The sequence below is a fragment of the Astyanax mexicanus genome, chromosome 21 (assembly GCF_023375975.1).
Source record: "Astyanax mexicanus isolate ESR-SI-001 chromosome 21, AstMex3_surface, whole genome shotgun sequence".
Classification (NCBI taxonomy): Eukaryota; Metazoa; Chordata; class Actinopteri; order Characiformes; family Acestrorhamphidae; genus Astyanax; species Astyanax mexicanus.
Genome location: NC_064428.1, coordinates 11,462,173 through 11,486,519, shown reverse-complemented (window position 1 = coordinate 11,486,519; position 24,347 = coordinate 11,462,173). Strand labels below are relative to the sequence as shown.

The window sequence follows — 24,347 nt, the reverse complement described above, 5'->3', positions numbered from 1 at the left end:
TAGTTGGGTTGTTGAGTATAATATGGGGCTTAGTCCCACACCACTTGTGTTCCAACACCCCGGTTGCTGAGTGTAATATGGGGCTTAGTCTCACACCACTTGTGCCAACACCCCGGTTGCTGAGTATAATATCGGGCTTAGTCCCCACAACTGTGCTCTCTCGGGGCTCTGGTAGTTAATGGCAAGCTGCATGAGCTTTAGACCACTGGACCACTCAGCGCTCTGCAGTCTGGGTTTTTAATGATTTAAGTCCTTAAGTCTTCGTTCACAGATGGCCAAACAAAGGTAAAAGTAACCCAATCAAAAGTTGCATGCCAAAGATTAGCATTTAACAGATGTTTAGCATGCTAGTCGTGAAAGCTGGCATAAAAAAGCCAGCGAGGGAGATATTACCCTGATGTCCTGTAGTCCAGCCCTGTTAGACTTCTGCTGTTATGCATGAATTAATAGAGGCTAAAGTTTCGGCTGGGTGTTAAGAGGTGGTTCCTCTGTGCCTTATTACAACGCTCGCTCACCTCTGGCTCGAGAGGAACAAGGATTAGCTTCACAGGATGGTCAGGGGCTAATTAGAGAGAGAAAAGAAGGAGCGTAAAGATGTTGGAGGAGTGGTTTGGGACTCGGAGCACGGCACACTGCACAGAATGAAAGTGGAGGGTAAATTTTTTAGATGCTGCAACAGCAAAGCGAAAAACGCTTAAGGAAACCATGACCAGGCAATTCTTCCAACAAGCAGAGCTCAGTAAAGCTAAAGGTTACACTCGATAAACCATTTCCCCTGATTTTAGTCCTGATTCTGATTCTGGAGGAGTCTGTGCTGGTTGACTCTAGTCTGAAGGTGATTGGACGTTGGAAAGAGAACTGAGAAGTGTGTGATTTTTGGACTCCTAATCATGTTCTGACCAGTCAGACTGTGTCAAATACGTTAGAGTTTTTCCATCTGACTGATCCCATTATAGACTGTGTATAGCTGGACAGAGCATCGTTTCTCAAAAGTGAAGCCACCACAGGTCGGGCGCCCCCTGCTGTTCGGTTTCAGAAAGCTGTGTAACCCCACCCATTCCCATAGGTTTTAATGGCAAAACCAGAGACTGTAAAAAAAAGATGGAGGCCGCATCGCTGTTCCCATTCATTCAATGAAAATGAAGCCAAAATCTTCCTCCATGTTGGCGATCCTGAAACCTGAATCTGCGCAGTAGAGACCAGAGGAGGGAGAAAGACTGAGGAGAGACAGCCTTCTCATTTGAATAACCCCGCCCCTGAGGGCTGCCTCGCGGTCACAGGCTGCAGGGCGGGGCGGAGCGGAGCTGACGACTGTTATTGGTCCCGCCCATAACCAGCCCTTTTACAATAACCACACCTTTTTTGAATAGATCTGAATAACGTTTTTAAAAGGAATTCTGTGGGGATATAAAATTAACAATATAAGCAGAGGTTACACTAGCTGTTGCATTTAAATAAAGGAGGTAGAATTACAGTATATTAAAAAAAACGTGATTGAAAGTTGTCTGTTTTGCCATTGAAACCTATGGGAATGGGTGGAGTTACACAGCTTCCTGAAACCGAACAGCAGGGGGCGCCCGACCTGTGGTGGCTTCACTTTTGAGAGACGATGCTCTGTCCAGCTATACACAGTCTATGGGCAAAACAGACTACTTTTGAAGCAGGTTTTTTCTGATATACAGTAATTCTACCTCCATTATTCCCACAGAATTCGTTTTTTAAAACGTGATTCAGCTCTATTCTAAAAGGTGTGGTTATTGTAAAAGGGCTGGGTTACACCCAGCCGGGGTGGGACCAATGACTGTATGGGTGGGACTATAGACTGTGTGAGGTCTGTGGAGGCAGTCCTCAGGGGCGGGGTTATTTAAATGAGTAGGCTGTCTCTCGACAGTCTTTCTCCCTCCTCTGGTCTCTACTGCGCAGACTCTGGTTTCAGGATCGGCAACATGGCGGGAGGCTTTGGCTTCATTTTTATTGAATGAATGGGAACGGCGACGCAGCGGCCATCTTTTTTACAGTCTCTGGATCCCATCAACAGCCAATTAAAACTGAGCATGAAACACAAGAAGTATTTTTTTTACTTTCATGCACGATATTGGAAAAAATGTACATTGCAAATGTTCTCTTTTGACGATATATATCACGATATTAAACAATGCAGTGCTAATGACGTCACCAGCCCTGCCCCCACCCACGCGCTGTTTCACGTCCGGACCAATCAAGAGCTGAGTCAGCAGCGCCGAGTGCAACTCAAAACCCAAGGAAATCAGTAATCCTCCCTTTAATCAAGCATTTAAATGGCTTTTTAAAAGGTAAATAAGAGCGTTCGTTTTTCTGGGATTAAAATTGTGAATTCAGCTGTAACTGGAAATATCTGCGCTGCAAAACTGTGCTTGACTGAGGTGCTGTCACGCCTGGCCCTGTTTCCTGTCTGTCCTCGTGCCTGTGTTGTCCCACGTGACCCGTGCCCCTGTGTTCTGCCTGTGATTTTCCATTACCTCATGTCTCATTTGTAGCTCCACCCCTTCCCCAGGTGTTTCCACTCCCAGTGTGTTTCTTGTTTAGTTATATAGACTTCCTCTGTTACTTGTCCTCGGTCGGTCTTTGCACTGTCCCCCGTTGTCTGTCTCTCTGCGTTTCTCTGTCTCTCTCTGTGTTTCTTAGCCTCTCAGTGTTTCATTAGTCATTGCCCTAGGTCCTTGTTTAGTGTTTATCTCTGTTTGTTTCTAGTTTCCATAGTTTACTCCATTTCCCTGTTTAGTGTATTCATCCTCTGTCTAGTTTAGTTTCTTGTTTTATGTTCTTGTATATATATCCCTAGTTTATTCCCTTGCCCTGTTTAAGTTCATCCTGTCTAGTTTTATAGCCTCCTTGTTTATTTATCATTAGTCTCTCTCTCTTGTTTATTCCTAGTTTATTTTTCCAGCGTTTGTTTCTTGTTTATCACTAGTACCTCTTGTTTGTTTAGTTTTATGTCCTCTAGCCTCCCTCGTTTGTTTAGTTATTTTGTTGTTACGTGTTTACTTGTCTCTTTGTTTATTAAAATTCTCACCTTACCTTTGATTACGTCCGCCTCCTCGTCTCTCTGCCTGGGTCAACCCTGACAGGTGCACAGCTTTCCACATGTGTTCAAGTTTGCAAGTATGTGCCCAACCATGTGGATGGAGGTGTTTATTTTTTATTATATATATATATATATATATATATATATATATATATATATATACTTCACTAAGAGCTCTTCAGTTTCTATTATTGATTTTGCTAATTATAGGTTTATGTTTGAGAAATGATGAGTAATGAACATTGTTGGTTTATTCTAGAAACTACAGACTTTTCTCCCAAATTCCAAATAAAAATATTCATAGCATTTAGAGCATTTATTTGCAGAAAATGAGAAATGGCTAAAATGACAATAAAGATTCAGAGCTTTCAGATCTCAAATAATGCAAAGAAAACAACAAGTTCATATTCATAAAGTTTTAAGAGTTCAGAAATCAATATTTGGTGGAATAACCCTGGTTTTTAATCACAGTTTTTTTAATGCATCTTGGCATCATGTTCTCCTCCACCAGTCTTACACACTGTTTTTGGATAACTTTAAACCTGCACTCCTGGTGCAAAAATTCAAGAGCAGTTTAGTTTGGTTTGATGGCTTGTGATCATCCATCTTCCTCTTGATAATATTCCAGAGGTTTTCAATTTGATAAAATCAAAGAAACTCATTATTTTTAAGTGGTCTATTTTTTTCCAGAGCTGAAGACTTTCAAACTATAGTTTTCTCATATGAGACACAGGCAAAGATGAAGAAGTTCAGTTCTCTGACTGGGCTGGTGAAAGGTGTCGGTCTCAGGAGAACACTGACTCACTCCCTCCAAACCTCTCCTCAAACAATCCTCCAAAATGTCACCATCCATTTAATTAAGTCTTACCTTTCACACAATTTACATGTGCAAATGTCAACAATCCCACTGTTTCCAGCAGCAGATTCACAGTTTAAATAGAGATTTTATATAAAAAATATATAATTATATCAATTCATAAACTCAGAAACACTCCCAAATTCAATTACACACAACTGAACAGATAATATCTGCATAAACTCACAATAACAAACCTTCCATACACTGGCCACTTTATTTGAAACACCCCCCCCCCCCCCTCCCCCCCCTGACCTTACAGTCACTGGCCATTTTATTAAAAAACACCTCCCCTGACCTTCCAGACACTGGCCACTTTAATAGAAACACCTATCCTAATCTTCCAGTCACTGGACACTTTATTAGAAACACCTCCCATGACCTTTCAGACACTGGCCACTTTATTAGAAACACCTCCGCTGACCTTCCAGTTACTGGCCACTTTATTAGAAACACCTACCCTGACCTTCGAGTCACTGGCCACTTTATTAGAAACACAGAAACACACACCATGACCCTCAAGTCACTGGCCACTTTATTAGAAACACCTCTTAAATCACAAGACTAAAAACTAAGGTTTTTACTAAAGTTCTTGAAATGTTTTAGATTGACTGACCTTCATTTTTTCTTAAAGTATTTATTTTCTTTTGAACAAATTTATTGTGTTTCTTTTGAACAAATTTAATGGTTATAAAAACTCCACCAGTTAAAATAGTTCTATTGCTGCTTTGTTTGTAGCTGTAGTGCTGTTTGTCTTGTAAGCGCTGCATCGTTGCTAGGTTACCTATATGTGGCAGAGTAATACTGTACATGGAGAGCTTCAGTTACCGTGCGTTACCGGCTGATAACGGTACACATAGAATGCCTCTCAGCCAATCACATTGCAGGGGTCGGCTTTAACTGTGGTACTCAGATACTCAACATTACTCAAATATTCACTATTCACTGCATAGCTGTAACTCTACCTCTTCACTACTTTACTTTAACTGATGCTCTCAAACACTTAATTAAGAGACGAGAAATTCAAGTAATTAACTCTTGATGAGTTCAGCACAGCTGTTAACTGAAAGCCTGAATTCCAGGTGACTCTACCTCATAAATTAATTCAGTATTAATTCAGTATTAATTGAGTGAGTTAGGTTTACACAGAGAGAAACAATCAGACTTCAGGAAACAGTCAAATGCTATGGCTAGGTTAGCTTAGCTAAACTGTACAGAACCTTTCAGCTGGAAAACAGATGGTTTGTGAAAAGGTAGGAAACTGAATAAACTCAAAATTAGAGTGATAAGTATGTAAATATCTTTATTTTGTTAAATTTATAGGTGTAAACAGTGAAAATGAACTTAAAGCTCTATTGTACAGGGAGTACATTGTTAATCCAACTGCTGCTCCTTAATAAAATCCTAAAGTTAGAAATAACAACTTGAAATATGACTTAAAATATGATTTTTCTTTGTTTGGTATAATTTTTTTTTTTTTTTTTTACGTATTCTTTGCCATTTTCTGCCAAATAATTCTGTTTGCTTATCCAAGTTTATCCAACCCAACAGAAATTGCTAGGAAAAAAAAGGATTTGTTAAAAATGTACATTCCAACTTTTAAATAAAAATAATGAATATTTGATTGAATATTTCATGTAACATGAATATGTAAGGTTGTGATATTTGCTGTATCATTAATACTACAATATAAGAACATTCAGAAATGATGTTAATGGATGGAAAGTCCATTCTTCTGCACAGTCCATATTTGACCATATTAAATTATTCTGCATTATAAATCCGTCTCAGAAAACACAGACTAACCATCGCACTTCAATCCAGCCGCCCTGAAAGTGAACTCACAGATCTGAATTCTGCTCTGCATCGCTCCTCACGCTCTTCTCCACACTCCAGCTCTGTTAAATCATTCATGGAGGAACAGAGGAGGAGCGTCAGGGTTTCACTCTGATCTGAAGCCGCGAGAAGCTCCACTGTTCTCAGCCTGGAGCAGCAGGACGTTACCCTGTGTAATTACAAGAGTCCTGACCCTGCGCTGCTCTTAAAACTGCTGTATAACAGGTGGAGGACCTGCATTTACATACACGTATCAGATAATAGCTGATTATAATTTATCCAGTTCATGAAGAAGCATGAAGAAGATCTGTTTTTTTTTACATTTGGAATAGTTGAGTCATAACAATAACACATAAGAGGGAGTGCTGTAACGTGTAATATTGGCATCACAGTTCCACTATCTCTGTTTATTAAAAGATTTTAAAGAGTTAAAGAGGAGGAGAAAATAGGATCTGTTTGGTTATAAAAAACTCCGCCAGTTAAAATAGTTCCATTGCTGATCTGTTTGTAGCTGTTGTGCTGTTTGGCTTGTAAGCGCTGCATTGTTGCTAGGTTAACTGTATGTAGTGGAGTAATACACGGAGAGATTCGGTTACGGTGCATTACCGGCTGATAACGGCACTCACAGAACGCCTCTCAGCCAATCACTTAACAGGGTCGGACATAACTTTGGTATAATTATCATTCACTTTGTTAAAAAAATCTAGCAAAACATCATTAATATCGACCAGAAACAAAATTAATGACAAAAAAGCAACACATTTGTTTTTTTTGTAAACTTCTGACAAACATTTTTTTTTCCAACAAACAAGAACTAAACGTTTTATACAAACAAGCAAATGGATGTACACTGAAAGAGTAGGCACCATATTTTTTTATGTTTCAGATATAGACAATCATCATGGCATATCTCCCACAGGACACAGCCCACAGGATGTTTCTCAGAAGACACTGCCCAAAGGATGCTGCCCACAGGACACTGTCCAAAGGACACTGGCCACAGCATGTTTCCCACAGGACCTTTCCAAAGGAGCCAGTCTACAGGACACTGACCACAAGACACTGCCCAAAGGACCATGCCTACAGGACACTGTCAAGAGGATGTCTCCCACAACACATTTCCTACAGGACCTTTCCCACAGGATGCTGTCCAAAGGACCGTTCCTACAGGACACAGGACCCTGACCCCAGGACACGGTCCACAGGGTGTTTCCCACAAGACAATACCTACAGAACTTTGCCCACAGGACCCTGCACACGTTTCCCATAGGGTCCTTTTCCACAGTATGTTTCCCAGAGCATTTTTACCCAAAGGAGGCTGCCCACAGGGCACTGGCCAAAGGATGAGGCCTACAGGACCCTGCCCACAGGACATCTTCCATAGCAAACAAAACACTGCTAGTTCTTCTTTCAGTACTTCAGTACTATATTTTACAATAAACTACTCCCAATACTTAAGTACAAAACATGTTGAATACTTTATTCCTTCTACTTGAGTATGGAGCCTAAAAACACTTCAACTTCTACTCAACTTACTTTTTTTAATATAGGCCCTTAGACGCCATCATCAGGCCAATCAGAGTCAGTGCAGTTCTGAGAATAAATTTATTAAAAAAGCACTGTGCATTCTATTAAAAAATAATTTGGACAGTTCTGGTTCTCTGCAGTCATGACTGATACTGATAATGCTCTACATTTATCGACGTGAGAATTGTTTATTGGCATTTTGATTAATAATATATTAAACGTTATTAAATATAATGTATTTAGCCATATTGAAACATATTTTCATGCTGATGCATTTCATGCATTCATGCATTGTTACCGAGCGCAGCTCTACTCTAGCCCTCTGAGCTCTATGAGTTCAGTTCCTGAATGACTGATTCTCTCCCCTGATTGGCTGAGAGGAGAGGATGCTGTCAGTCTCGCTTTGTAAAATGGTATGAGAGTAAATGAGAAAGAGGAGGAGGAACGTTTCCCTATTTCATTCCCACTTACCCGCTGGCGGAGTGTGTGTTTCAGCGGTGTCGGACCCCCGCAGTTAATCTGCTTTGAATATATCATCCCCTATTACACTAATCTCATTCCCACACTCAGGTTATTACTGCTGCTGTGAAGAAAGCCTCGCAGAACCATCAGCAGAACCGAAACCCAGCTCAGCGGAGAATGAGAAACCTCTTAGTCATGAAGAACACACTACACACACACACTACACACACACACTACACACACAAACACACACACTACACACACACTTACTGTACTGCTGGTGTGCATGCTTCACTGATATCCGAATCTGAATATAATTCACTCTGTTACTCATTAAATAACATAAAACTAAACATTATACACAGTTCAGCTCCAGTTTACAGGACACTGCCTACAGGACACTTTCTACAGGATGATGTCTACAGAAAGCTGCCTACAGGAGGCTGTCGACAGGATGCTGCCCATAGGAGACTGTCTACAGGACACTGCCAAAAGGACGCTGTCCAAAGGATGTTGTCTGCAGGATGCTGTCCACAGGACACTGCCCATAGAGCACTGCCCAAAGGACCGCAGTCCACAGGATCGCTGCCTACAGGACATCTCCCACAGGACACTCCCACAGGTAAATTACTTTGTTAGTCATTAAAAAAAACACCCAAAACTGAATATCATACACAGATCAGCTCCAGGTTACAGGACTGCCTACAGGATGATGCTCACTGGATGCTGTCTATAGGATGCTGTCTACAGGACACTGCCGACAGTTGGCTGACTACTGGATGCTTTCTACAGGAAGCTGTCTAGATGCTGCCTGGATGCAGCTCACAGGATGCTGTCTACAGGTGCTGTCCACAGGATGCTGTCTACAGGGCACTGCCTACAGGAAACTGCCTTTCTAGAGGATGCTGGTCACAGGATGCTGTCTACAGGATGCTGTCTACAGGATGCTGCCCACAGGATGCTGCTCACAGGGTGCTGCTCACAGGATGCTGCTCACAGGATGCTTTCTACAGGTGCTGTCTACAGGATGCTGTCTACAGGATGCTGTAGACAGGGTGCTGCCCATAGGATGCTGCCCACAGGATGCTGTCTACAGGACACTGCCAAAAGGACACTGTACAAAGTATGTTGTCTGCAGGATGCTGTCCACAGGACACTGCCCATAGAGCACTGCCCAAAGGACCGCAGTCCACAGGATCGCTGCCTACAGGACATCTCCCACAGGTAAACTACTTTGTTAGTCATCAAAAAAAAAACCACCCAAAACTGAATATCACACACAGATCAGCTCCAGGTTACAGAACTGCCTACAGGATGATGCTCACTAGATGCTGCCCACTGGATGCTGCCCACAGGATGCTGCTCACTGGATACTGTCTATAGGATGCTGTCTACAGGACACTTCTGACAGTTGGCTGACTACTGACTACTTTTTTTTTGCAACCATCAACAAAATTTTTTTCTCTATTTTTCTAGTATGATTGCCGACCATAGCACAATTTCTTTGAAAAGCAAAAGCCACCAATGGGGTTCTAAAGTACTTCATTTTAACCTTCCAACAAAACTCTTTCCAATGGTGGCTCTCCACCTCCTTGTGACACTGAGACATAGTAGTCTCATCTAAAAAATTAGAATATCATTGAAAAGTTACTTTATTTCAGTAATTGAGTTCAAAATGTGAAACTACTATATTATATAGATGTATTAAACACAAAGTGATCTATTCTAAGTGTTTATTGTGTGATTATGACTTAAAGCCAATGAAAACCCAAAAGACCAGTGTTTCAGAAAATTAGAATATTATGTACCGTAAATATATTTAGCTTTATTTTCTACCTTCCTCCTCGATTCCTGAATGTAATTCTCAGGCATGTTCTGAAGCGCGGATCACAGATCGTGACGCAGCACCAGCTTTAGAAATCCACCCAGCACACCGAAACAAATCTCAGCCCCCGTGGCTCGGGCCTTTCGGAACGTGCCAGACGGTGAGGGCGGGCGCGGCCGGGCTCGGCGGGACGCCGCTCTGACAGCGGGACGCTGAAGAAGAACGCTGGAGTAAACGGGGCTAGCGTGGCGGGGCCGTCTCACGGTCCATTTGAGGGGCCGGCGTCCCGAGGGCCCGTACCAGCCGAGAGAAAATACAGAAATCAGGCCTGAGCGGCGAAGCAGCGGCGATCAGAGAGATACAACCAGCTGCTGAAGAAGATCTGCAGAGGAGCTATCGATCAGCGGAGATCCTGAGAAACTCACCGCTGAGCCGGAGGAGTACAGGACTCAGATACGCAATTGCTCAGAATTCACGACTGTGGCTGTTTACACTCAGCCATTAAAAATGATGAGTTTCTTTGATTTTACCAAATTGAAAACCTCTGGAATTTAATCAAGAGGAAGACGGATGATCAGAATGGTCATCAATCCAAGCTGAACTGCTTAAATTTTTGCACCAGGAGTAAAGCAGCATAAAGTTATCCAAAAGCAGTGTGTAAGACCGGTGGAGAAGAAAACATAATGCCAAGATGCATGAAAAAACTGTGATTAAAAGGGTTCTTCCACCAAATATTGATTTCTGGTTTGTGGAAAGCCTACCGATTCAGGGTAAAGTTATGGTAGTAAGAGTTTATTATACTCTGTTTTTTAATTTAGATATTTTATTATTATTATTATTATTATTATTATTATTATTAGGGGGCCTTGACGCTTTCAAGTTGTACACAGGTGGGCCGTAAGGTAGAAAAGGTTGAGAACTCCTGCTCTAAATGACAATATTTTTATTTGGAATTTGGGAGAAATGTTGTCTGTGGTTTATAGAATAAAACAATATAACAATGTTCATTTTACTCAAATCAAAGTGGCCATTTAAGTGAAAGTTTATGAGTGTTGAACTAATGCCCGTACCTTTGCGATCTGAACACACCAGTTGAGCAGCAGCTGGGAGCCGATGTTGTCCTTGTGTTCGTGGACGTAGTCCAGCAGGCAGCCGTGGGGCATCAGCTGGGTCACCAGCTGGATGGTGGGGCTCAGACACACCCCCAGCAGACGCACCAGGTGAGGGTGCTCCATGCTGGCCATGATCAGCGCCTCCTGGTGGACAGGGGAAGAAAATGTTATGAGATTATGACCACTTCCTTAACATGCTTTTGTTGACATCTAACATCAGACCAACGTAATCCCACCATCAAACATTGGCTGGCACCAAACGTCAGACCAAGATAAGCTCACTGTAAACCATTTGTGGACACGCAATGTCAGGCCAATGAAAAGCCTTCATCAAACACCAGTTGACACCTAACTACAGGCCAACGTAAGCTCACTGTGAAACATTGGTTGAAAACCAACATCAGGCAAAGATAAGGTCACTGTGAAACACTGGTTAACTCTAACCTTTGTCCAATGTAATTTTCGAACACCCATTTTCGAACACTGGTTGACAACCAACATCAGGTCAATGTACGCCCACCATCAAACATTGGTTGACTCAACATCAGGCCAGTGCAAGCTCACTGTGAAACATCAAAGACCATTCAACACCCAAAATTAGGCCAACATAATCTCAAAGTAAAACATTGATTGACACCAAATATTAGGCAAATGTAATTCCATTTCTAAATATTATTGTACACTCAACATTAGGTCAACATAAGACCACCTTAAAACATTGGTTGACACCCAATGTCAGGCCAAAATAAACACACCATGAAAGACCAGGTGACACCCAAAATTAGGCAACGTATTAGCAATGTATAACACCGGTTGACACCCAATATTAGGCCAATGTAATCCCACTTTCAAACACTGGTTGACACCCAACATTTGGTCAACATAAGCTTCCCATCTACTATAAGCTGACACCCAACATCAGGCCAACATAAGCTCACTGTGAAAAATTGGTTGACAACCAATGTCAGGCCAACATTAGCCCACCATCAAATATTTGTTGATACCCAACTTCAGGCCAATGTAAACCCACTGTGAAACACTGATTGACTCCAATCCCAATTTTAAACATTACATGACAACCAACATCATGTCAACATAAGCCAGCAGTTAATAATTGGCTGACACCCAACATCAGGTCAGGTCATTGTAAACCCACCATCAAACACTGGTTGAGACTCAACATCAGGCCAACTTAATCCCACTGTCAAACATTTGCTGAAGCCCAACTTTAGGCCAAGATAAGCTCACTGTGAAACAATGGTTGACACCCAACTTTAGGCCATACCTGTCAAGTCTCCCGTTTTGGCCGGGAAACTACCATATTTTACTCCTGTTTCCCGCCGTCCTCCCGTATTAGTATTTTCCCGTAAATTTCCCGTATTATACTAAATAAAAAAATATATAGGCCATAGGCGACAAAGCACTGACCGCTGTGTGTCTCTTAACCAATCGTGGTGCCGGTTCAAGGAGAAAGTCCCGCCTTTCAGGAGAAACAGCCAATCAGCTTACTGGTTTTGCGGAGAGCTGTTTAGTGTGGGGGAAGCCCCGCCCCTCCCCTCGCTGTGAATTCAGGCAGCTAGTCGGAGCAGCTGTCGTTAAAACTAATCTGGATATACAGAGATTTTTCTAAAAGAAAGGTAATTAGTAATTACCCATGTAAACTGTGATGAGATTGTTTCTGATAGCTGGTTAAAAAGACTCTTCTCTGAATCAAAACATAAATTCAACCCATTGTGTGTTTAATAAAATCCAGCTTGTAACTCAGTTAGCTTAACTTTAGAATTAGCTAGATAGATATTCAGGGTTTGAGAAAAAAAAAAAAAAAAATATATATATATATATATATATATATATATATATATATATATATATATATATATATATATATATATATATATATATAATGCCCTGCCCTTATGTGCCTGATCAGCCAATAACTATCATTTCCAAACTCTATTAGTTCAGGGCTAGTTTTAGGGTTTGTTAGAATTTGTTTAAATCTCAAGTATTGTGGTGTAATGTATTAATTAGAAGGGGTAGAAGAGATGGTTGAGCTGGAGAGAGAGAAAATGTGAAGAGGGCTGAAATTAACTGAACTGATCAGGAGTGGACTGAACAATAGAAAGAAGTATTAATGAAAGATTAGTAATTGTGTAGGCCCCTTAGGACTATTATTTACTTATGGAATATATCTGATCCATGTCCTTCTTGTAAATTTGTGCACCCTTCAATTTCATATATATATATATATATATATATATATATATATATATAAAGCACAAGCCCTCGGTTGGGCTGTTGGGGCGGTGGAAAAAATCCCTTATTTTTAAGTCCAAAACTTGACAGGTATGCTTTAGGCCAATGTACTCCCACCATCAAACACTGGTTGACACTTAAAATCAAGCCAAGATAAGCTCACTGTGATACACTGGTTGACACCCAACGTAAACATCATCAAACATTGGTTGAAACACTGGTTGACATCTTATGTCAGGCCAAGGTAAGCCCATTTTAAACACTTAAAGTCAGGCTATAGGCTCCTTGCACTCACGGCTCTGACGCATTTCCGTTTTCAAATAATACGGCTCGGACGTTTCCGGTTGTATTGTTTACATTCGCCTGTATAGGCAAAACATACATTTTTTACTAGCGAGAGGTCAAAATGAGTATCCAGCGTGAAGTTTTCAAGCCGTTTTCAGCACTGTTGTGTTCCTTTTTGCACGGCGTCTGCTAAGTTTTAAGGAAGCTTTAAGCTAATAAATCTAATAAACAGTGGCTAATGAACATTAGTCGGGACCACTTTACCATTTCGTCATATTAAAGGTCTGTAGCAAACATTTCATACCAGACTACCTGGTTAAACCAGAAACGTCAGAAGCTTGGAGACGACTGGCAAAGCATGCAGTGCCACTGCTTTTTAAATGGAATAATTAACGTTACAGCACCCAAGCTCCATGTATTTGGGAGAGGAGATCAGCGTACTTGCCTGAATGATCCACCAGCTAGCATTTTTATTATTATTATTATTATTATTATTATTATTATTATTATTATTATTATTATTATTATTATTATTATTATTATTATTATAGCGAGATATTATTATTATTGTTGTTATTTTTATTATAATAGCTAATTATTATTATTATTAATATTATTAAAATATTATAGCTAGCATTTGTATTCTTATTTTTTACTAATATAGCTAGCGTTTTTATTATTAGTATAGCTTGATATTATTATTATTATTATTATAGCTAGCATTATTATTATTATTATTATTATTATTATTATTATGGCTATATATTATTATAAATTGTACTATTTTTATTATTATTATTATTATTATTATTATTATTATTATTATTATTATTATTATTATTGCTAGCATTTTTATTATTATAGCCAGCATTTGTCTAATTATTTTTATAATGATTATTATAGTTTGCGTTATTATTATTACTAGCATTTTATTAGACTTCCATTTGATAACAGGAGAAACTATCAATAATGCACCTAGCAAGCTAGTTAGCTATACTAGCTAATGCTGAGCTATGTGGGCTAACGTAAAATATAAGAAAAAAAACTTTGTAGTGTGTAGGTATGATATAGTTTATAGGCATATAGTTTAAAGCCTTTCTCTAGTTTTCTAGTGGTAGGCTTTACTGGTCTCCTCGACGTTGAGGTTCATTTTTAGAAGCTCTTGTAAACACCAGCTGATAATACTGCCATAAGGAGTGTATTGGAAAAGCCAAACAGGAAACGCTGGAGCAGCACTGATGAGAATGCGGAAGTAGTTGTGCAAAGAGCGCATTGTAAGCTCACTGTGAAACATTTGTTGACATCCAACTTCTGGCCATTGTAACTCCACTTTCAACATTAGTTGACACCCAACATTAGGCCAATGTAATCCCACTTCTAAACATTATACAACATCCAACATTAGATCAGCATAAGCCCACCATTAAATACTGGTTGACACCCAATATCAAGCTAAAGAAGGTCTGCTGGCCAAAATGTTGGTCCATGAAACCAATGCTGTTGAGCCAACGTTAGCACTATTTAAGTATAAATATAGCACTATTTAAATATAGCACTATTTAAAAGCTGTTGTCCATCAGAATGGACCAGGAACCAGCCAAAGAATGAGTTTATAAACCATAAAGTAGTACTAGTACTAACAACAACATTTTTTATGTGGTTTAGAACACTTTTTAATCATGCTTTTTACTGTTTAGGGATTCTAAAATAAATATAATACTACACACAGGCTTCCAATGCAATGGGAATAAAAATAACTATTAAATATTTTAGTTAATTGGATTTATATAGATTTTATACTAGAATATGCATTACAGACACTGGAGATAATTCAGGCCTGAAAGGGTTTAATCCATCATGGACACATGTTTTAAAAACAGAGCCTTTCAATGAAAGATTAATGTATTTAGTCTACATTGTATTCGTTTTTATTTTAAAAGGATAATCACATGTTAGAATAGGCTGTAAGATGCTTTGTGGTTGGATAAACGGAGCTGTGAGATGTAAAAGGTTGTGAACCTCTGATATAAAGGATGAGAAACGGTGAGAAAACAGAAGCTTACATCACTGTGTTTTCTCTCAGTGCATGTTTTAAAGGCAGACTGATCAGTGACATCGTTCCGGGTGAGAGACATCACAGCACAAATGGTGTTTGGCTGATGGTGCTGGACGTAGGTGGTCGTGTTTGAAACGGTATGAAAGAGCGAGTCATGGCTGAGGATGGAGGTTCTGCTCAGAGTGAGGTCTGGGTGATGGAGTTCTGCCCAGCGAGCAGTAAACAGCTGATCCAAATGCCAGACACAACATTACCGAGCCCAGGAGGGAGAAAAACACTGTGTGTGTGTGTGTGTGTGTGTGTGTGTGTGTGTGTGTGTTATGGCTGCTGTCCACTCAATACCCGTAGCAGAGGTGACCCCCATTAGTGAGACTTACCCTGACAACTATTGTTCACACTGTTCTCCCCAGTGAATAGTGTGGGCAATGTATTACTTATTTTTATATTTATATGTCCTACATAGTAAATGAATAGTGAAGTCATCCAGACTTTAAGGGAACACATAAGAAATTATTTACAGGGGTTGGACAATGAAACTGAAACACCTGGTTTTAGAACACAATAATTTATTATTATTATTAGCACCCGAACATCCCTTTCAGACAGCTTCCTCTTACAGCATCCACAGTTAATCCTGTTGGATGTGGTTGGTCCTTCTTGGTGGTATGCTGACATTACCCTGGATACCGTGGCTCTTGATGCATCACAAAGATTTGCTCTCTTGGTCACAGATGCTCCAGCAAGACGTGCACCAACAATTTGTCCTCTTTTGAACTCTGGTATGTCCCCCATAATGTTGTGTGCATTGCAATATTTGGAGCAGAACTTTGCTCTTACTCTGATAATTGAACCTTCACACTCTTACTGCTCTTACTGGTGCAATGTACAATTAATAAAGATTGAACACCAGGCTGCTCCAATTTAGCCATGAAACCTCCCACACTACAATGACAGGTGTTTCAGTTTCATTGTCCAACCCCTGTAGTAACTAAAAGTGTTAAACTAACCAAAATACTTGCTGTAATCACAATCTGATTATTTAAATTTAAGTGATCTATAGTGCACAGCTTGAAACGTGCAAAAGGCATGTTCTAATTCTCTTATTTAATCATAAATGTGATTAATTTTGGGTGTAACGTGAAATAAACCAATCAGAGTGTGCCAGATGTCATTCCCTTTAAGAGGCAGGTGAGCTCTGACTTTGGCACATTCGTATCTTAACAGTATCGTAGCAGAGGATATTGACCTGAAGGTACGCCAGCAGCTCATTTAAGGGAACAGTTATTTTAAAATGTTATTTTATTCTTTATTCTGTTTATTGTTGAGTCAAAAGTCAGGATTGAACGGCTGACTGTTGACTGTTGTCAGGGTTTTAATCAGTCAGTTGCGCACCTGTGTTTTCACTGCCAAAATAGAAACACAATAGATATTTAGCTGAACACACCTCACTTCCAGACCACCACACCCATCAGTGTAGATTTATTTCTAAACTCTGACGCTTTTTTACATGGCATAGGCGCAAGGTGTGAAAATAGACGGTCGTTAACAGGGTGTAAAACAGCAATGAGCATCCTAATGTGCCTTGCACAAGGTGTACGATAGGGACCTTAATGTTTCTTTCGCATTGATCACTTACAAAAGGACAAAAACAGTGAGAAAGGAGTGCGGGGTCCAAGAAGGAACAGCAACCCGTGCACATGTCCTTGTGATGTCCAGACAGGCAAACTCAATCTGATCACTCTTTCACAAAAACAAGTGTGGAAAAAAATCCACATTTCCTGCAATCCCAAGCCAGTTACATTAACTGTTCCTCTAACTTCTACAAAACAAAATCCAGGACTGGAAACTGGATTAAAAGATCCATATTTGAAACCCAGGGTCAATAGAAATTGATGAATTCTGTTCTTCTAAAGATTTATTTCCAATTTTCTCAGAATTTCCCCAATCAGCTGCTACTCAGTGATGTCCCAACACCAGGAGGATAAAGAAGACTAGCACAGCCTCCTCCGACACATGTGAAGTCAGACTCCGCCTCTTTTTGCGCTGCTGCTGATGCTGTAGCATTACCGATTAGCATCACAGCGCTAACGCTCGGAGGAAAGCGCAGCGACTCGATTCTGATACATCAGCTCACAGACGCAGCCTTGTGCTGATTCACATCACCCTAGGAGTGATGAGGGGAAAGAAGAGCGCCATCTACTGTACTGTACCCACCCAGAGAGAGAAAGATAAACTGTGCTCTCTCAGGGCTCCGGCAGCTGATGGCATGCTGCATGACCAGGGATTGGAACCAGTGATCTGCTCATTATATCTGTTTTACTTTTTTGCTCTCGCTACCCACGCTACACATGTCCCCGGTGCATTCAGATAAGAGTCTCTTAAAGGGGCAGTGTACAAATTACTAAATACTGGCCATTACATACAGTTTTTTTCCCCCAGGCCATTTAAATGGTCATCCCCCTCCCCCATTGTGAGAATGTGAGCAATACCAAACACTTCCTGAGATTTTTATACTCAGGAGATTAAGTTCTAATTCAGAAATTCTTACAACCAAGCTAAGATGTTTACAATAAAGTAAAAAAAGTTACGTTACGGCTTTTTCTCCCCTCAAACATTCAAGTATATACTAGTATTTTAATTTTAGACACCACTAATATACACATAATTGCATTTTAGATTTATTATTATGTTCATTCTTTTATTTATTTTATTTAAATATCCACGATAAAACTTGCAAAGTGTAATTAATCACAGCTAATGACTATGACTATTTTTTTTTATTTTAGACACCACTACAACAAAATATAAAATATATATATATGTAAAGAAATTCATTTAATTTCTTTCTTTAATTTCCGCTGGGCGGTGGTGGTGGTGGGGAGTAGCTAACTAAGTTTAGTAAAGATAAATAAACTAAACTATAAAATAAACTATATCTAAACTATATACAATTAAACTATAATAAAAAAGACTATTTTAAAGTTAAACGAGCGCTGGATGTTAATCTACACCGATTTCTCTCCTGAAAAACTGCTTGTTTGGGTGAGTAAAGTGCTTCTGTTTGTTTACAGTAAGCTTAAATTAACAAATTTATCCAGCGATTTGTCCCATGTAGCTTGTTTTAACACGGTAAACATACAGACTGGAGTTGGATACATACTGTATATATATGTATCCAAACAGTGAAAGAGCTGGTGTGGTTAGCGGATAATGCTAATAGTGCTCCAGCAGTACTAGCCAGGGTTAGCAGCAGGCTACAGGCCAACAATTCTAACCTGAATAGTAAAAGAGCTAGCACTGCGGTTAGCGGCTAATGCTAATGCTGCTCCAGCCCTGGTGCTGGAGAAACTTCACTGAAACTCCTGTATAATTCTGTACCACAGTAGAGTGGCTTTACTGCTTCTTAATACCTGACTGGTAAAATTCATACATAAGGCGCACTGTTGATTTTTGGTCAAATTAAAGGATTTTAAGAGCACCTTATAGTGCGGAAAAATATGGTAGTGACAAATTAGTGACTGAATTTAATTTGCGTCCAAACTTTGCCTGGTATTGTATATCTATAAATGAAACGAGTTGAGCAGATAAAACATGAAATATCTCAAACAAAAGTGAAAGAAAATGCAAGAAACACTGTTTTATTTTTATTTGATCTGTATTTTCTATACTGGTTTGGTTGGAAAAAGGAATTAAAATGTATCTGAGGATATATATAAATATATATGCTGTAGAGCTGCCTGTGGTCTGCTGCCTGTATGTCCCCCGTCCCCTGAGACTAATCAAGGAGAGAAAGTTTCTCTCAGTGTCCCTAAAGACAGCGGCGGGGATTTATCTCAGGACACGTGTGGAGAAGATGTCTGGCGGAGTCTGAATGCAGAATGAGTTTTTCTCAGCAGTCTGGCGGCGTGCCAGGTCACCGCTTTCCTCTTCTTTCTATTCTCTTATCTAACGCTGCTGTTCAGAGCCACAGCGCTTTAAAACACAGTTCAATACAAATATATATAAACCACAGAGCAGCTGATACCAGAATAAAACCCTGCTCTGAGTTATTACTGCACTTATTTCAGGAAGAATCTGAGGGGAGGAGCTTACGTCCATAAACTCCACGCTGGCTTTGGGTCCTGTAGTTTCACCCAGGATCTTTACGGCCACTGGGATCTTCACGCTCTCCCCCTCTGGAACCCAGATACCCTGAAACATAACCCATACACACAGATTACTGAATTTACTTTTACTTTATTTTTAATATATATTTTATATCATGTATTTAAAAGTTTTAAGCTTTATATTTCTTTACCCTCACCTCAGATCAAAACCTAATCTTAACCTCCACCTAAATTTTTTTAAAACTTTAATCTCAACCTAAAATCTCATTTTAACTTTAATCTTAACCCAAAAACCAATCCTAAACCTCAACTCAATATTTATCTTAACCTTAACCTCAACCTAAAACCTCATTATAACTTTAACCTCAATCCTAAAACCTAATCCTGAATCTCAACACAAAACCTAATCTTAGCCTTAACCTAAAACCTCATTATAACTTTAACCTCAATCCTAAAACTTAATCCTAAAACCTTAGCTCAAAACTTAATCATAGCCTCAATCTAAAACCTCATTTTAAATTGAACCTCAATCCTAAAACCTAATCCTAAAACTTAACCTCAACCTAAAACCCCATTTTAAGTTTAACCTCAACCTAAAACCTAATCCTAAAACCTTAGCTCAAAACTTAATCATAGCCTCTATCTAAAACCTCATTTTAAATTGAACCTCAATCCTAAAACCTAATCCTAAAACTTAACCTCAACCTAAAACCCCATTTTAAGTTTAACCTCAACCTAAAACCTAATCCTAAAACCTTAGCTCAAAATTTATTCATAGCCTCAACCTAAAACCTCATTTTAAATTGAACCTCAACCCAAAACATAATCCTAAACCTCAGCTCAAACTCTAATTCAAAACTTTACCTCAAGCTAAAACCTAATTTTTAACTTTAACCTCAACCTAAAACTTAATCCTAAATCTAACCTCAAAACCCAAACTTAATCTTAACCTCAACTTAAAACCTAATTTTTACTTTAACTTCAACCTAAAACCTAATCCTAAACTTAACTTCAACATAAAACCTCATTTATATTTTTAATTTCAACCCAAAACCTAATCCTAAACCTCAGCTCAAAATCTAATCTTAACCTACCTCAACCTAAGATCTCATTTTAAATTGAACCTCAACCTAAAACTTAATCTTAAACCTCAACTCAAAACCTAATCTTAGCCTCAACCTAAAACCTCATTATAACTTTAACCTCAATCCTTAAACTTAATCCTAAAACTTAAACTCAACCTAAAACCCCATTTTAAGTTTAACCTCAACCTAAACCCTAATCCTAAAACCTTAGCTCAAAACTTAATCATAGCCTTAACCTAAAACCTCATTTTAAATTGAACCTCAACCCAAAACATAATCCTAAACCTCAGCTCAAACTCTAATTCTAAACTTTACCTCAAGCTAAAACCTAATCCTAAATCTAACCTCAAAACCCAAACTTAATCTTAATCTCAACCTAAAACCTAATTTTTACTTTAACTTCAACCTAAAACCTAATCCTAATCTTAACTTCAACCTAAAACCTCATTTATATTTTTAAAACTCTAATCTTAACCTCAACCTAAAACCTCATTTTAACTTGAACCTCAATTCAAAACACAAACATAACCATAACATCAGATGAAAACCTAAGCCTAATTTCAACATCAGCCCAAAAAACGAATTCTAAATCTCAGCTCAAAACCTAATCTTAAACTTATTCTATTATTCTCAAATCCTAAGAAAACCTAATCATGACATAATCATGTACCTTAACTCAAATCTGTATTCTAGCCCTAACCTATTCCTCAATTTAAATCCTAATCATTGACTTTAACCATAATCCAAAATCTATCCCTAAATCTAAGTTATAACTTAAACTAAAACCTAAACCTAATTCTGGTCCAAAAATGATTAACCATTAAAATCATATCTGTTGAGGTACAGCTGTAGCTCACGCACTGCACTGTATCTGATTTACCTTATACACAGTTCCAAAAGCTCCAGTTCCCAGAATCTTCACCCTCTTCAGCTCCGTCTCCTTCAGGATCCTCAGCTGAGCCTGATTGGGTGCCGTTCCACTGGGAGTTAGAGGCTCCACCAACTGATCAAAACAACAGATCCCAGATTAGTTATTATGATAACAGTTTGTAGCCGATACAACGTGAAAAAGTATTTGCCCTTGCACTTTTTTGCACTTTAGAAATATTTACATTTTTCAGATTATCAAACAACCATTAATATCAGACAAATATATCCTGAGTAAAAAAAGGCACTAAAACATGGTGGTGGTAGTTTGATGGTCTGGGGCTGCTGGACAACTTGCTGTGATTGATGGAACCAGGAATTCTGCTGTTTACCAGACAATCCTGAAGGAGAACATCTGGCCATCTGTAAAGCTAAGTTAAGTTAAGTAAACAAAACTGTAACTATCTAAAAAAACGAGCACTGGATGTTAATATATACAGATTTTTCTCCTAAAAACGATTTATTTTTCTGTTTATTTACAGTAAGCTTAGATGTCCAGAATCTACTAAGGCTGGGTGCAGCAGCATTAGCATTAATCAAATCAAATCAAATTTATTTGTATAGTGCTTTTTTACAACTGATGTAAAAAAGAAATGTAGCAGCTAACCATAAGCGTTGGACACGGTTAGCGGCTAATGCTGCCCAACAGTGCTACACTGTGGAACCCTGAGTGTTCCAGTAAGCCAGGGTGATATTAGCTAGCGGTTCATCCCACGTAGCTTGTTTTAATACAGTAAAGACTACAGTCCGATATACTCACCTCTGAATGGCGAAAAATCTACTGCTTAGCGTGGTTAGCAACAAATGCTAATGTTGCTCCAGCATGGCTAGCAAGGGTTAACAACAGGCTACAGTCTGATATACTTGCCTCTGAGCATCAAAAGAGCTAGCACTTAGCATGGTTAGCAGATAATGCTAATGCTGCTCCAGCAAGGCTAACCAGGGTTAGCAGATGACTACAGTCTGTAATATATTTACCTCTGAATGGCAAAAGACCTAGCACTTAGCATGGTTAGCTGCTAAAGCTAATGTTGCTCCAGCAAGGCTAGCAAGGGTTAACAACAGGCTACAGTCTTATATACTGGCCTCTGAGCATCAAAAGAGCTAGCACTTAGCATGGTTAGCAGATAATGCTAATACTGCTCCAGCAAGGCTAACCAGGGTAAGCAGCAGGCTACAGTTCGAAATAATCTCTAAATGGCAAAAAAACTAGTGCTTAGCGTGGTTAGCGGCTAATGCTAACACTGCTCCAGCAGTGCTAGCCAAAGTTAGCTGCAGGCTGCAGTCTAAAATATTCACCTCTGTATGGCGAAAGACCTAGTGCTTAGCCTGGTTAGCCACTAATGCTAATACTACTCCAGCAAGGAGCCCCGAAGTTAGCAGCAGACTACAGTCTGATATACTCACCTCTGAACACTGAAAGAGCTATCGCTGTCGTTAGCTAGTAATGCTAATGTTACTTCAGCAGTGCTAGCCGAAGTTTGCAGCAGGCTACAGACCGATATATATTTACCTCTGAGCATCAAAAGAGCTAGCACTTAGCATGGTTAGCAGATAATGCTAATGCTGCTCCAGTAAGGCTAACCAGGGTAAGCAGCAGGCTACAGTTCGAAATAATCATCTCTAAATGGCAAAAAAAACTAGTGCTTAGCGTGGTTAGCGGCTAATGCTAACACTGCTCCAGCAGTGCTAGCCAAAGTTAGCTGCAGGCTACAGTCTAAAATATTCACCTCTGTATGGCGAAAGACCTAGTGCTTAGCCTGGTTAGCCACTAATGCTAATACTACTCCAGCAAGGAGCCCCGAAGTTAGCAGCAGACTACAGTCTGATATACTCACCTCTGAACACTGAAAGAGCTATCGCTGTCGTTAGCAGGTAATGCTAATGTTGCTTCAGCAGTGCTAGCCGAAGTTTGCAGCAGGCTACAGACCGATATATATTTACCTCTGAGCTTCGAAAGAGCTAGCGCTTAGCGTGGTTAGCCGATAATGCTACCAGAGTGGCTTTACTGCTCCTTAATACCTGACTGATATAATTCATACATAAGAAGCACCAGAGTATAAGGAGCACTGACGATTTTTGGGGAAATGAAAGAATTTTAAGTGCCCCTTATAGTCTGAAAAATACGGTAATCAGCAGGTTTGAGATCAGACGCTGCAGTTGAGTTATATGAGCTGTGTTTAATGAGCTGCTATGACTCTATTTGCCCCCTGTTGTCAGAGAGAAACAGAATTAGAGAGATAATTGCTGTGTAATAAAGTGGCACTTGTTCATTTAGGAGTGAAGGCTGGCTGATGTGGATGGTGAACAGGTGTGTGTGTGTGTGTGTGTGTGTAGCAGAGTGTGTGTTTTTGTGTGTGTGTGTGTGTAGCGGAGTGTGTGCTGTAGCTTCTTTAAGCTTCTCTAAGTGTTTGATCAAGTAGAGAATGAATCAGAGAGTCCTCCAGTCTGATTGATATACTCCACACTGCCCTCCAGAAGAGGATCAGGCGTGGGAGTGAATGTGATTGGATGCAGACGGCGGAGACAGGAACACATTTCTGCTTGTGTTTACATTTATTCTGTATTTAATTCAGTAATCTTAAATGATCTTGATTAAAATTAACTGTTTTATTTCTTTAGTAATAATAATAACATGGCTGTGGAGATTGATATCACTACATACGTAATCATTAGGTAGAATCTGTAGAAGACTGTAGAAGTTCTAATGATGATTAAGGTCATGATTTAGGACATGACAGTGTGTCTTTGCTATCGTAACGACAGGAAAAGTACACCTTGCACGGCTCGAAACACACAAAAGTCATGCATCTACTAATTCTCTTAATTAATCATTGATGATTTTTAGGAGAAATAAATGAAGAAAACATGGAACCCCGGTGAATCTTCCCAGAAGTGGCAGACCGACAAAAAATTACTCCAAAAGGGCATGGACAACTCATCCAGGAGG

At 39.5% G+C, this 24,347-nt stretch overlaps 1 protein-coding gene across 1 annotated transcript in view; it reads right to left on the bottom strand.

Moving 5' to 3' along the window:
- Positions 1–24,347, bottom strand: part of LOC125785907 (receptor tyrosine-protein kinase erbB-4-like) — a 253,364-nt gene that overhangs the window by 20,636 nt on the left and 208,381 nt on the right. The window contains exons 18-20 of the mRNA XM_049470118.1: positions 21,351–21,473; positions 19,372–19,470; positions 10,641–10,826 (exon numbers count right to left, since the gene is read on the bottom strand). Coding sequence (XP_049326075.1) covers positions 10,641–10,826; positions 19,372–19,470; positions 21,351–21,473 — 408 coding nt within the window. The remainder of the gene's footprint in view (positions 1–10,640; positions 10,827–19,371; positions 19,471–21,350; positions 21,474–24,347) is intronic.